This window comes from Strix uralensis, chromosome 2 (genome assembly GCF_047716275.1).
Source record: "Strix uralensis isolate ZFMK-TIS-50842 chromosome 2, bStrUra1, whole genome shotgun sequence".
In the NCBI taxonomy this organism is placed as follows: domain Eukaryota; kingdom Metazoa; phylum Chordata; class Aves; order Strigiformes; family Strigidae; genus Strix; species Strix uralensis.
In genome coordinates this window covers 34,003,535-34,016,161 of record NC_133973.1, presented here as the reverse complement: position 1 = coordinate 34,016,161, position 12,627 = coordinate 34,003,535, and the positions used below count along the sequence as shown (strand labels likewise).

General features: G+C 38.2%; 1 protein-coding gene across 6 annotated transcripts in view; it reads right to left on the bottom strand.

Annotated features, from left to right (window-relative positions):
- The window catches only part of ITSN1 (intersectin 1), a 148,398-nt gene that overhangs the window by 84,914 nt on the left and 50,857 nt on the right, over positions 1 to 12,627 (bottom strand). For all 6 annotated transcript variants that reach the window (XM_074858259.1, XM_074858260.1, XM_074858263.1 and 3 more), the window contains 7 exons: positions 10,756 to 10,856; positions 10,286 to 10,349; positions 8,150 to 8,287; positions 7,070 to 7,185; positions 2,321 to 2,583; positions 1,348 to 1,497; positions 1,033 to 1,173 (listed from right to left, as the gene is read on the bottom strand). In XM_074858259.1, the coding sequence (XP_074714360.1) occupies positions 1,033 to 1,173; positions 1,348 to 1,497; positions 2,321 to 2,583; positions 7,070 to 7,185; positions 8,150 to 8,287; positions 10,286 to 10,349; positions 10,756 to 10,856 (973 nt within the window). The remainder of the gene's footprint in view (positions 1 to 1,032; positions 1,174 to 1,347; positions 1,498 to 2,320; positions 2,584 to 7,069; positions 7,186 to 8,149; positions 8,288 to 10,285; positions 10,350 to 10,755; positions 10,857 to 12,627) is intronic.

Below are 12,627 nucleotides of genomic sequence, written 5' to 3'. Positions count from 1 at the left end.
CAGTTAAAGGTCACTACAAATATAGTAGTGATTCCAAAACAAGAGTAAAATGTAGACCACTGTGCAAAATTCATTGTATTTCACCAGATGTTTCAAAAAGATGTCTTGTGAAAGATGTACTGGTGTACGCAAAACTTCAATGGAAATGTAAAATGTTTTAAGGAAGAAGAAAAAAAATTTAAAAAAATATTCACACATAAAACAAAAACCCTGAACTTTCAAGTTCTAGTTTTGTTCAAATGAAGATATTGTATTAATTATGCTTAGAAAGTTGAAATGGAGCAGTAAGATTAAGTTTTAAGATAGGTTTTACACCTAAGCCCTCATAAGTGTGAGATTCTCTTCATAGCGGTAGAAAAGCACTGAGAGCCTCCGTTACTGACCAAGAATTAATTTCAAGCAATATAAAATATTTATTGAAGAGAAAAACCCCTAAATCAAATACTACAATTCATCTAGAAACCTGTACAAATTGCAAACAATATTCTTTCTCTAAAAGCAGACATCTACTAAATTCCATCTTTAATTTGACAGAGAATTTTAAATAGAGAAGTAGGAAAGATGAATGCCAGGATTAGACCAAGAACTGATTTAACTAGTAACTTCAATTTTGAAAGTTCATTATTTTGTAAGTGAAAAAAAAAAAGCATCATCAACAAGCCACTTCACTGAAGTCAATTCTTTCTATCAGCACACAAACAGCAATCACTGCCAACAAAAATACATGCCATAAAATTTCATTCTCCTCATCCTCCCAAATCCTTTAACATCTTCAGCCAAACAATTTATTTACTGCACCCCACAACAGGATTCCATGAGGATGAAGTGATAATCAGACACACCTTCAAGTGTAGGAACCAATTCCCAGACATGTCTGAAGAAAATTCATTTAAAAGAATGACAAATTATCTACAACAATTCCTTATGTACAAGGAACAACACTTTATATATTGTGGCAAGGTTGCTTAAGATATTGATGCAGTTGAGGTCAGAATGCAAGGCTAAGAACAATATTAGAGAATGTCTTCTCACCTGTAGCTGCTGTTGCAAATGGGTGATTTCTGCAATTCTCAGTTCTCTAGATTTATTTGTACTTTCAATTTCTTGTCTTTGGGTAGACAGCCGACATCTGATATCCTGAAGCTTTCCCTCCAACTGATTTTTTTTATCGTTCTTTGGAAAAAAAAGAAAAAAAATCTCTTTTTTACCAGAATGGTTTGTCATGCAAGTCAGGATTTAAAAAGTACTTTTATCCCATATTTAAAAGTTGAAATTACAGGAAGTAAACATGGCCATATCACAGTCACTACTGTGCTTGTGTATTTTATCTGCATCACGATCACTTACTAGAGCTTCCAGCTCAAATTCTAAGGTCTTCTTCTTTGCCTTCAGAACAACTATGTCCTCTTGTTCTTTGTTTCTTTGATTTAGTAGTTCTTGCCGACGATTACGCTCCCACTCAAGTTGCCGTTGCCTCTCAAGTTCCCGTTTTGCAGCCTGTAGCATTTAAAAAAAAGATATGAAAGATCTATTTTGAGAAACTACTCTAATCATTGATATTCGTATTCTAATGTGCAGTTAAAACATTAATATAAACACAATGCTAAACTGTGGACTAAATATGTGCCTCTGTTTAAGCGTACAAATTGCTCAGTTGTTTAAATGCTCACTTGAAAGCACTGGTGAAATGGGGCTTCACTACATAGCAGATGGAGTGCTATTCTGTTTATTCACCTATTTTAATCAGTTTCCCAAGATCCAATTTTCTGATTTAACAAGTTGTTTCATATTAAGACTTCAAGAACTCTCCAGGGTTGCATCAAATCTATTTCCAACCTCCAATACTAGACATTCTGCAGCTTTGCAAAGAATAGTCAGATGCTACTGCACCGAGTGCATCATTATTTGGCGATGTGAGAAAATGATAGCTTTTAAAGTTAACCAGTATATGTTTTCTTTAACAAATTAACTCACCACAGGAAAATCATGAATCCCACAAATGCCCATAAGTTTTTCTTCATTCATTCATTCAAGCATCTTTTTATAGCAAAGCAAATAATAATAATTATTATTAAAGAATTCAGAGGTTAAGAGTACATTGTCCTACATCTAGATGTCTCATCCATTCATTTCACATGAAAAATAAAGAAAGAGATAGGCAACTCTTTCCTTACCTTCAAAAACTAGAAATTTAAGTTCATCCTTTACATGTTTGCTTACTAAAAATGACGGCAAAATATTTAGTGTGCACATTACATTTTGTTCGAATCAAACACAGCTGCCTGTGACATAACCACCTTCCTTTTATCCAGTTGGTTACCTCTCTTCTTTCTATTTCTTTCCTCCTCTCCTCTTCTCTCTGCCGTTCCAATTCCCGTTGTTTTTCCAACTGTTTCTCCAGCTCCAATTGCCTTTTACGTTCTTGCTCCTGCCGCTCACGTTCTTTCCTTTCTTGCTCTGCCCGTTCCAGCTGTGCTAGACGCTCTTGTTCTTTGCGTTGCTGTTCCAGGAGAGCCTGCCTCCGTTTTTCAAGTTCTAGATTGCCACGTTCAAAGTTCTCCCGTTTTTTATCTTCAAATGTAACTTTAAAGTGTGGAAACATGAGGCAAAGGAGAATTAAACTCTGCTAACTGACTTAAAAAAAATAAAAATTTCACGTATGCTGAATCAAAGTGAAACAACCTTCCAACAGTACTAGATGCAGCTCTCAGATACTGATAATATAGCTCTACAGGTAATTCTAGGTTTTATCATTAGCATTTATATCATAGATCCCCTTAGACCCACAACCTTAGGGAACCAAGGTGTGAATTTCAGTTACTATTCCTCAGGCTTCGAGGTTTCTCCACAAAGCCCAACAAGTGGGTATAATTTAGACAAAACTATTCACCAGCTAATCCTCTATGAGAGCACAGGTTCTGGAGTTCCTCTATACATTTGATAATAGTAGCAGTAGAAGAACCAACACTTCAATTATTACAAGGCAAAGAATTCAGCTGATGGTATTATCAAAAAGCCATTATGCAAATGACCCATAATGTATTTAAACTTGATATTCTCATAAGATTACTCATTACTGTTAGGAAAAGAAATGGCTTGCTGAAGTTCTTGAGCAGCTGAACTCAGGAAGACTGGATTCCTGCAGGTTCACATCCTCATCACTTACTGTCCTAAAAGAATGACTGCTGTTCCAGCACAGGTTCCCTGACATTCTTCTGCAACATCAGGGATTGTCCTTCCCCTGTTCCACATTCCTAGGCCCTCTCTCACAGTTCCCCCAAATTATTATTTCCACTTCACCTTCTGTTTCTTTTCATACCCTATATGTCCCATTTCCATACCCCGTATTCTGTATTTCTCTCCCTGCATGCTCAATACGTACATTTTTGGCATGCAAGTCAAGAGATAGCACATATTTATTTCAAAGAGTGCATGCACTAACTGTTTGACACATTTGCCTGACATCTGCTGAACCAGTCGAATTTTGACTTTTTCTTAGTTTGGCCCCCTTTCCTATTGCAAATCATCAATTTTCATAAAACTTGAAAAAAAATTAACCACTCTGATGTCTGTCAAGTTTGTTTAAAATTAGCCACTGGGTTCAAAGAATATTAAGATACAGACTGATAGACAGAGAATGAGATTATAACTCCCATTAATTTAGGAAACCAAGCAAGAAGGGAAAAGAAAAAAATAATATTTATGTCAAGAAAGTCAGTTAAAAGGAATAGGTAGAAGGGCAAAACACCTGCAAGTAGCACGGACACTAAGACACTATGTTCAAGGTTCAGAAAACACATACCACTAAGAAACACCTGGTTCTAAGATGTCTTCCTGTGCTGGGTTTGTGTGTCGGGGTTTTTGGTAGCAGGGTAAGGGGCTACAGCAGTGGCCCCCTGTGAGAAACTTCTTGGAGCTCCCACAGCTCCAAGTCAGACCCGGCTTCTGGCCAAGGCCAAGCCAGTTAGCGATAGCAGCTGCACATCTGTGATAACATATTTAAGAAGGGGAACCTGAGAGGGGGTTGGGACTTTGAGGAAGACTTACAAGAAGGACACCAATGCAAATGCAGAGGTCAGTGGAAGGAAGGAGGAGGAAGGCTGGGAGGTGAACCAGAGCAGAGACCCTCCCTGTATCCACCCCCCTGTCACCCATGGAGGTCACTGGAGGAGCAGAGATTTGCCTGCAGGGGTCCCCTGGGACTCTATGGGAAGAAGCACCCACTGTTGTAGTTCAGCACCAGGAGGACTGCAACACGGGGGGGGGGGGGGGGGGGGTGACTCACGACAGAGCATCTTGAGAAGAATGCATCCCATGGGGAGGACTCACAATGGATAAAGTTCAGGGGGGACTGTCTCCTGCGAGAGGGATGTCACATAGAGCAGAGGGAAGAATGCAGAAGAGTGCTTCCCCCACCTTTGCAAGAAGGTGCAGCGGACTGACCACACCCCCATCCCCTGCCCCTGCACCTCTGTGGGAGGAGGTAGAGGTGTTGGGAACAAAACTGAGCCCAGGAAGAAGGGAGGGGTGGGGGGAGGTGTTTTTAAGATATGGTAATGCTTCTCACTGTCCCATTCCATCTGTTAAGTGTTGGGTTTTGTTAGTGTTTGAATTAAAGTGATTTCCTCCTTTTCTTCCCCAACAAGCCTGTCTTTTGCCTGTGACCATAATGGGTGAGCGACCCCTCCCTGGTCCTTATCTTGATTCCTTAGCCTTTTTGATTCATTTTTCTCTATCCCAGTGCTGGGGGGAAGGGGCGAGTGAACTGCTGCATGGCGCTCCATTGCCCTCTGGGCAAAAACCAGGACACTGCCCAATAAGCTAGTATGGTTACTCAGCAAAATCAAGGTAGCTACCAGATAACAAAACAAAGCATATCTGAAGTACAAAAATAGAAGAGAACAACTTCTAGCAAATTACAGAAGTAGCTATTGGCTTGTGTTGCTATGCTTAAGGAAAAGCTTCTAAAAGGTTATAAAAGCCAACAATAAAAACTCTTTCAAATGTTTTCAAAAGAAGAAAAAAACCCCAACACCTAGCCACATTTAGCAAAACCACTATTTTAAGTGATCTTTACAAAGGAAAATCTATACATCAAATACAGTAAAAGTCTTATACACTCTAGTTCCTCTTTAACTGACAGCAGAAATGGCTGTAAAACAAAAATAAAACCAAAAATTGGAGACTAACAGGTTGCCAAACCCAGACAATGCTAATCCATAGTTCAAATACAAAATTCATGAACTACTAGCTGTGCGGTGTAATCCATCCTTTAATCAATGTCAGTGCTGTAAGACTAGAAGATGACAAGTGCAACACAGGTCTTTAAGAAAAGACAGTATAATGATCCTGAAAGCTAAGACAAGTCAGTCTACTCCCACACTGGGTAAAGTAGCAGAGGCTACAATAGACAGAGAGTTAGTTAGTGACATGATACCACGGAACAACTAATGCAGAAAAGAGCTGCCTCTCAAATCTAACAGACCCAACTGTATTACTAAGCAAGTTGAAAAAGAAGATCAGGTTAACAGAAGAATACTTGTGGGATTTCGAAGTCTAATAAAGAAAGTAAGCCAATGCAGTGGTTAAACTTCCTGACACTACAAACTGCATACCAGAATCCTCCAATTCCAGAGACACAAGACTTAAGCCTCAAAGAACCAATACAGGAGAGTCATATCTCACCTGTGACCAAACGTTTCATTGTGAGACCTCAGTGAGATCTGCTTCAGCAGTCCCCTCTACCTCCTTTCATCCTTCTACAGCCAGGAATTACCCAGCAGACTGCCAGCAGCAGTTAGTTATAAAATACTAACCAGAGACAAGAGTTGTAGCTGAATTGCTCACATGCAGATCTCCTGAACTAATCCAGTATGGAAAGAGACAGAAGGTCCTTGGGAACTAAGAGTAAAACAATTAGAATATTAAGGGGTGAAATAAATTACCAACTTTCACAATGACAGAAAGATTCTCAGTAGCCTCCTTCAAAGATCTCTACTAGCAACTGTGCTGTTCTCTGTGCAATAATGATCTGGGAGAGATTGAAAAGTAACAAGACAGCTTCTGGAGATGATGCCAGATAGTCACAGTATTAAAATAAAAATCTGACTGTGAAGAGCTTTAGAAGAATCTCACAAAACTGAGTGATCTGGCAATGAAGAAGCAGAGGAAATTCAAATGATAATGAACACAGAGTAGTGTTCATTGGGATTAAAAATAATCCTAACTAAACACACACAGTCATGAGCTTTAAAATGGTTAATAGATTTGTGGAAGGATGTTGGCATTACTGCGGAAAGTCTTCTAAAACATCAACTCAGATCTAAGGTGTGATCCAAGAGGCAATACAGTGTTAGGAATCAATTAAAAAAATTGAAAAATAATTTAGAACAAACCAGAAAAGCATTATTATGGCACTGTATAAATCTGTCATGTTGCTACCTCTTAAACTGTGTGACATTCTGGTCATCTTAGAATAAAATAGAGCAAAAGTAGCAAAAGTACAAAGAAGAGTGAAGGGATGATCTGAAGTGTTAAGATGTAGAAGGCATCCAGGAGACCTTCTACACTTTTCTTTTTTCTTTCCACTTTCTTCCTTGTTTTTTTCCTTCTCCCAAAAGCAGAGCTGCTAAAGCTTGTATAAAAACCCGTATCATTACACAGACTGCAATGAAACAGGCCTCTGTATGTATAGTGATCTTTTAAATAGTACATAAGCCAAACCACACTCTAAGTCAGAAGATGGAGGTAGTAAAAAGTTTTCATTGCAGTCCTATAATAGGACTGCAAAGTGCTGCCTCCATTGAGAGTGCATAAGATAAACAGCCTGAATACTGTTCATATCTCCATTGTCACTAACACAAAGCAACAGTCAGGAATTAGGTGGACCAAGCAATGTCTTGGTTATGCCTTTGACATGTCATAAACTGATCTGGAAAGAAAACATTTCTTAATAAGCCTTTGTAACTCCACAGCATATAACCTGATGGTAACACCTCACATACCTCTGACAACACCTCACACCTCTCTGACAACAGCACTCAATACATCTCTATTTTTGCTTGCTCACCTGGTAATTTCTTTTCCAGTTGCTGCTGTTCTTCTTCTAACGCTGGTTCCTCCGGTAACCTTTGGTCTACAGATACTGAAGTTACAGCAGATAAGCCACTACCAGAACGTACTCTTCTGTCAATAAAACAATAATTCCAAGTTGCTTAAAAGAACCTATGCCTGCCAAATTTATTTATGATTTAATGATAAAATCATAAATTAAATGCAATGATGTAGCATTTAATGGTATTTAATGTTCCCTCCGTGTTGCCCAGGGGATTTTACTCAGCCATTGCCATTAAGGTAACAGTATCCTCCAGAGTCCCAACCGCACACACTGGTGACCTGAGAAACCTAGTTCAAAGTTCACAGCGCCATGCAGCTTACACATGTGTTCAACCCTGTCCCCAAGATCTCTTACTCGTGACCAGTCTGAAGTTGGGGAAATGCTGACTTAAACTATAGCAACAGTTGCAAAGACAGAGAAAGAACTCAATATAGTCAAAGCTAAAAACAAGACCCCACATGGAATAAAAAAACCACCCTGTAATCTTCAGGATGATACTTAAAGAATGTGAAGCTATGATCATACGCAAATATTTCTTTCCATTTGTAGTGCTGTTACTGTCTTCCCATCCATTTCTCCACAAAAAAAGTGAAAATGAGAAACAGAAGTAATGACTCATCACTGCTATTCACAGACACAACTGTATCAAAAGACATCTGAATTTGCTACAGTGTAAACTCATAGCATGTTTTGAATTCCAATACATCCCACTTGACCTACAGAAGTATAAACTGAAACTGTAACACTTAAATTTATATGGCCAGACTGAGTAAGTTTTGGAAGATATGCTAGCATAAAACATTGACCAAAACTGTCTTCTTACAAGGAATTCTTGCTACTTCCAGCATTCAATACTTGTAATAAAACCAAAAAGCTAGACAAGCATTTCCCAATGAGAAGGCACTCTGTGCCACAGATGCAGTACAAAAAGGAGAGGGGTTACTTTTCAATGTCTTGTACTTTACACTTACAGCACACCTTTCCCAAATGAACTAAAAATTTAGGAGCGTGATTCCAGAATTATAATGTTACCTAAATGAAGGTGGAATATACTCTGGAGGCAGTACAGGTGGCAGTGGCTGACCAGACATAGCAACATCAATTAAGTGCATAGCCAGAATAAACTCTTCAGCTGTAAGTTTTCCATCTTGATCAATATCAGAAAGATTCCTTTTTAAAAGGGAAGGTACAGAGTAAGTAAATTATTAAATATTAAAAAACACTGTTAAAAAGCATAGTTTTAATGTATTCAGTTCCAAATTCCATTTTTCATTATTTTTTCACACTACTTCGTTTCTTCAAAACAAATAAAAAGCAATCCCCAAATGCTTCATTATTTCCCATATTTCTCATGCATGTCTGCCTTGAAACTATCCTTACAGCCATGGCTTCTACTTCACTTGCTCTTTGAGTGCTGCCTGCACCATACGCTACCTAAGTAATGTTAATCAGTGGAGTTTTCTTGAACGCCTGGTGAACATCACTACACAGTATCATTTAGAAAAGAATCAGCTCGAGTGTTTGGTAGAACTTTTTGGTTTCTGTTTCCTTCTTCCCTGAAGGCTCCTATCACATTCCAGAGCACACATTTGCATTAAAATCAAAGCCATTAACATTCTAGTCCTGACAAGCACAAAAACAATTCAGCATTATGCACATATTAAAAATTACAGAGTAACGTCTCTGGATGGCCTAAAACCAGCGCTCCAACAGATGCACAAAATGCTTTTACTCATGTTAAGGCAGTATTGGACAAACTTTAATAGCCTAAACATCAGCTTTGTTTCTCTGGCATGCTGCACACACAGGAAAAATCTCCCATGATACTGTGAAAATCAAAGGTAAGCAATTGATACATTCTTTTGATGTCTCAAGGTACAGGACTTTGTTTATGGGATTTAAATTTGGAAGACAATTATAGCCCTGTTTGATCCATGCTTGTGTTACTGAATTCCTCAGGCTGGGGCACATGAACAAGCCAGCAGAATAAAAATTTAGCATGGAAAGATACAGTTGATCAGCTATCCCAACAGTCTGAGTCCACATCTTTGTTACAGAAATAACAAAACAGCTGCTACAGAATAGCTGACCAGCTGCACATCAGTACTTCACTTTGTGTGTCTGTGAGTCAGTGAATCCAATCCCATTACAGACTGACAAATCTTGCCCCAGAGAACTGCAACAGCAGTTCTACTGCCAGAGAGTAAGTATCAGGAAAAGGAGCAATACTTAGGACAACACAAGCTGTAAAATCGATTCCTTATCTCAACAGACTTGGCAATTTTGAATGTCAAAAATTAAAACAGTTACGCCCGGAGGACTCTGACGTCATTCCCCTGCCCACATAACCTACTTAAACGCTGGCAACAAGCAGAGTATTTTTTGGTTAATCATCTGCTGGATGACTGGGTTCATTTTTTTTTTTTCTCCTTACAGTAGCTTTGTTAGGAAACAGATAAGGAGAGAGTGCTTTTAAAATGTAACAAAAACATCAGTGCTTAGCAAAGAAAGCAAGTGCAATTGAACCACCATGTTAGAGCAACAACACAGTTGACCTGCTCACGCAGAAGTCAGATGGGTGAGCTAACAATGGTTTCCAAGCAAAGACTTATAAAGTACAGAAGTTAGAAATAACTTTCCATATGACCACAAGAACATAATAAACTTCAGCAAACAAGAAGTTGAAAGGAAAAAGAGAAGCTGAGACAAATCCTTTTAAAATCTATTATTTTCAATGTATGTAACTCCAGCTCCTTGGAAATAAGCCCTTAGAAACTCACAAAAAAGGCAGACAAGCCCCAAAACAAGTATGGTTCTAGATTAAGCTTCCTTTTGTACTACCTGTGTAAACGTGTAAATTTCCCTGGCGCTGTATCACATATGGCCAGGGATGTGGAAGACATAGGAAGCTCAATATCTCATCTGCCTTAAAACCTCATAATTGAAACTCAATCTACAGAACATCTATGTGCGTAGCGTAAAAGATACTCTTTTTTACTTTTGTGAAGTAATATTAATATAAGCTTAGCAGTGCAGGTTTTATGTATTTATACATTCAAAAGAGCAACGTATAATGATTTATCAGTGGAGGGAGATTGAAAAGGGAGAAAAAACCCACAATATACAGTATAGAGGCTTAAGTACAGTTTCCAGTAGATTTATTTTTACCATATTGTAGCCAGCTGAGCCTGGGGTAAACTTGACTGCATAAGAATTGTTCTTGCTTGTGGACCTAACAAAGTGAAACAAGGATTAACAAACAAATAAGCAACTTTCTCCTTTTCTTGCATTACCAAGTAGCTACTGCACAAGCAGAGCTTAGTTCTGAATAGGTAACACAGAAGTTATCAGCATAAACAAGGCTCCCCCCCAAAGGAAAATACTAAAAAATATATAACCCTTCTCTTCTCTATAACAATCACTCAGATTAAAAAAAAAAAAAGACTATGAAAGGCAAAGAGATGCTCCCAGAACTAGTAAAACTAAGCCAGCATATTGTTTTATTGACAGTGACCAAATGTTGATGGTGGCAACAGGGAGAGATGAGAGTCTCTTACTATCTGAATGACATTCTAAATGCTATTATAATTGGCTTTTTACAGTTCAAAAAAAGGAGACAACAAAAACTGCTTCAATACCTGTTAAGTGTCCACTCATTGTTTTATCATGGCTATTGAACAGCTGTCTGTACTTCAGTCTTGATGACTGAGGTACAGCCCACTCTGCCACAGGAGGCACACTAGAATTACAAAAGGATAAGGGGAGGGGAGGAAAATCCAGTTTTAAGTTTAATCACATGAAGCTAACAGGTACAACAGGATTAAGTGCTGCACAGAGATCAAATTTCATGCCTGAAATGGTTCTTTTCACAAATATTCCCTTCTATTCCTGAAACCACAACAGGTTTTACTTCCTGTTTAAAAACATTTATCATAACTCAGTGTTTTAGAAGATGTTTTTTAGTAAAGTTGAACGACAGGCCTAAGAGTTTTGCTTTTTTCTTCACTAGGAGAGAATTAACCTAAACAATTTAAAGAAGCTAAAAGCTTTTACCTAAACATATAATAGGAAATGCCTTACCACAGTCAGCAGAAGTACTATCTCATTTTACCCTGTTTTTAACTGGCTGTCTTAGACAAAACATTCATAAGCTGATTAAGAAAAACAAACATAAAATATGCTGAAGACATTAAAAAAAGGGTGAAAAAGCTACACTTGAATGTAAAGTTTCTTGTAATGGAACTCAGCTGAATAATGTAACATGCCCAGTTCTAATTCATTCACATAATAGGTTGTGTGCTGTTATTTGTAGCTATAATTTCCCATGCTTGAAGACTGACAAGTCTTCATATTGGAAAACAACAAGCACAGTTTTTCTGTCTTTAGTCACATTCAAACTTTGTCCTTTTTTGTTAAGGTTGAAAAATGAAAAAAAAAAAAAAAAAAAAAACAACAACAAAACAGCCAGATTAAATAACCATTTGTAACAGCATACCGAATTACAGTTAAAAAGTGATCCAAAACCACCAAATCCCTTTTCCCTGGTCCAGTGAGCAGATAGCATGGTAAGATCTTTCAAAGTTGAGCCGAGAAAGGGTTATATGAATACTCTATTAATTGACCTCATATCCTATTGTCCTGGTTTAACCAGGATAGGGTTAAGTTTCCCCAGCAGTGGGGGGGAGCTCTAGCCGGGTTATTCAGATACCATGCAGATGTCACATCCTGGCAGGTCACATTTTCCTGGCGGGAGCCCGGTGCACTCGTGGTTTTGTACATCGTGCTTCAAACTGCTGTATTTGGTAGCTGTTTTGCTCTGTTCATTGCTATCACTATTACTGTTATTGTTATTGTTGTTGGTGGTTGTGTTGCTATTGCACTGTTGTATTAAACCTTTCCTTATTTCAGTCTTGGGGCTTTGTATTTCACTCCCTTTGTGGGGGAGGGGCAGCGGCCGCGTGGTCTCAGACCCCGGCAGGGGCTAAACCACCACACCTATTCTCACATGACAAGACCCAAAACAGGTAATACCCCTATTTCTCTTTTTCTATTTCCAAACTATTCTGCTTTAATAATACTCTTTCATGGGAGCAAAGCAAAAACAAGCTGCATCTTAAGTAATGAAAATAAGAATTGAAACATTTTAAAAAAAAAAAGCTGACTGTTTAAGTTTTATCCATGTGATTTCCTCCCTCACCAGTTTTGCTAGATTTGGAGTTTCCACATATTAGATCTACTTTTGTCTTACATATATATGTACCTTGACCTGTGAGTAAGGTTACTAGACATTAAGTAATGAAACTCTCCTTCATGAATACTCAGGTGGTAGTTTTGGAAGAAAAATTGCTGGAGGACAAAACAGTTGACTCACATATGCCAATCATGGATACCAAGAGTTCGCTACTGGTGACTTGGTAGACAGAGTGACAAAAGCACCGCAAATGGAATTTTGAATTTTACCCTTGTCAAAATTCAAAAAAATTCTCAGCTAGGGAAAAAAAAAATACTTG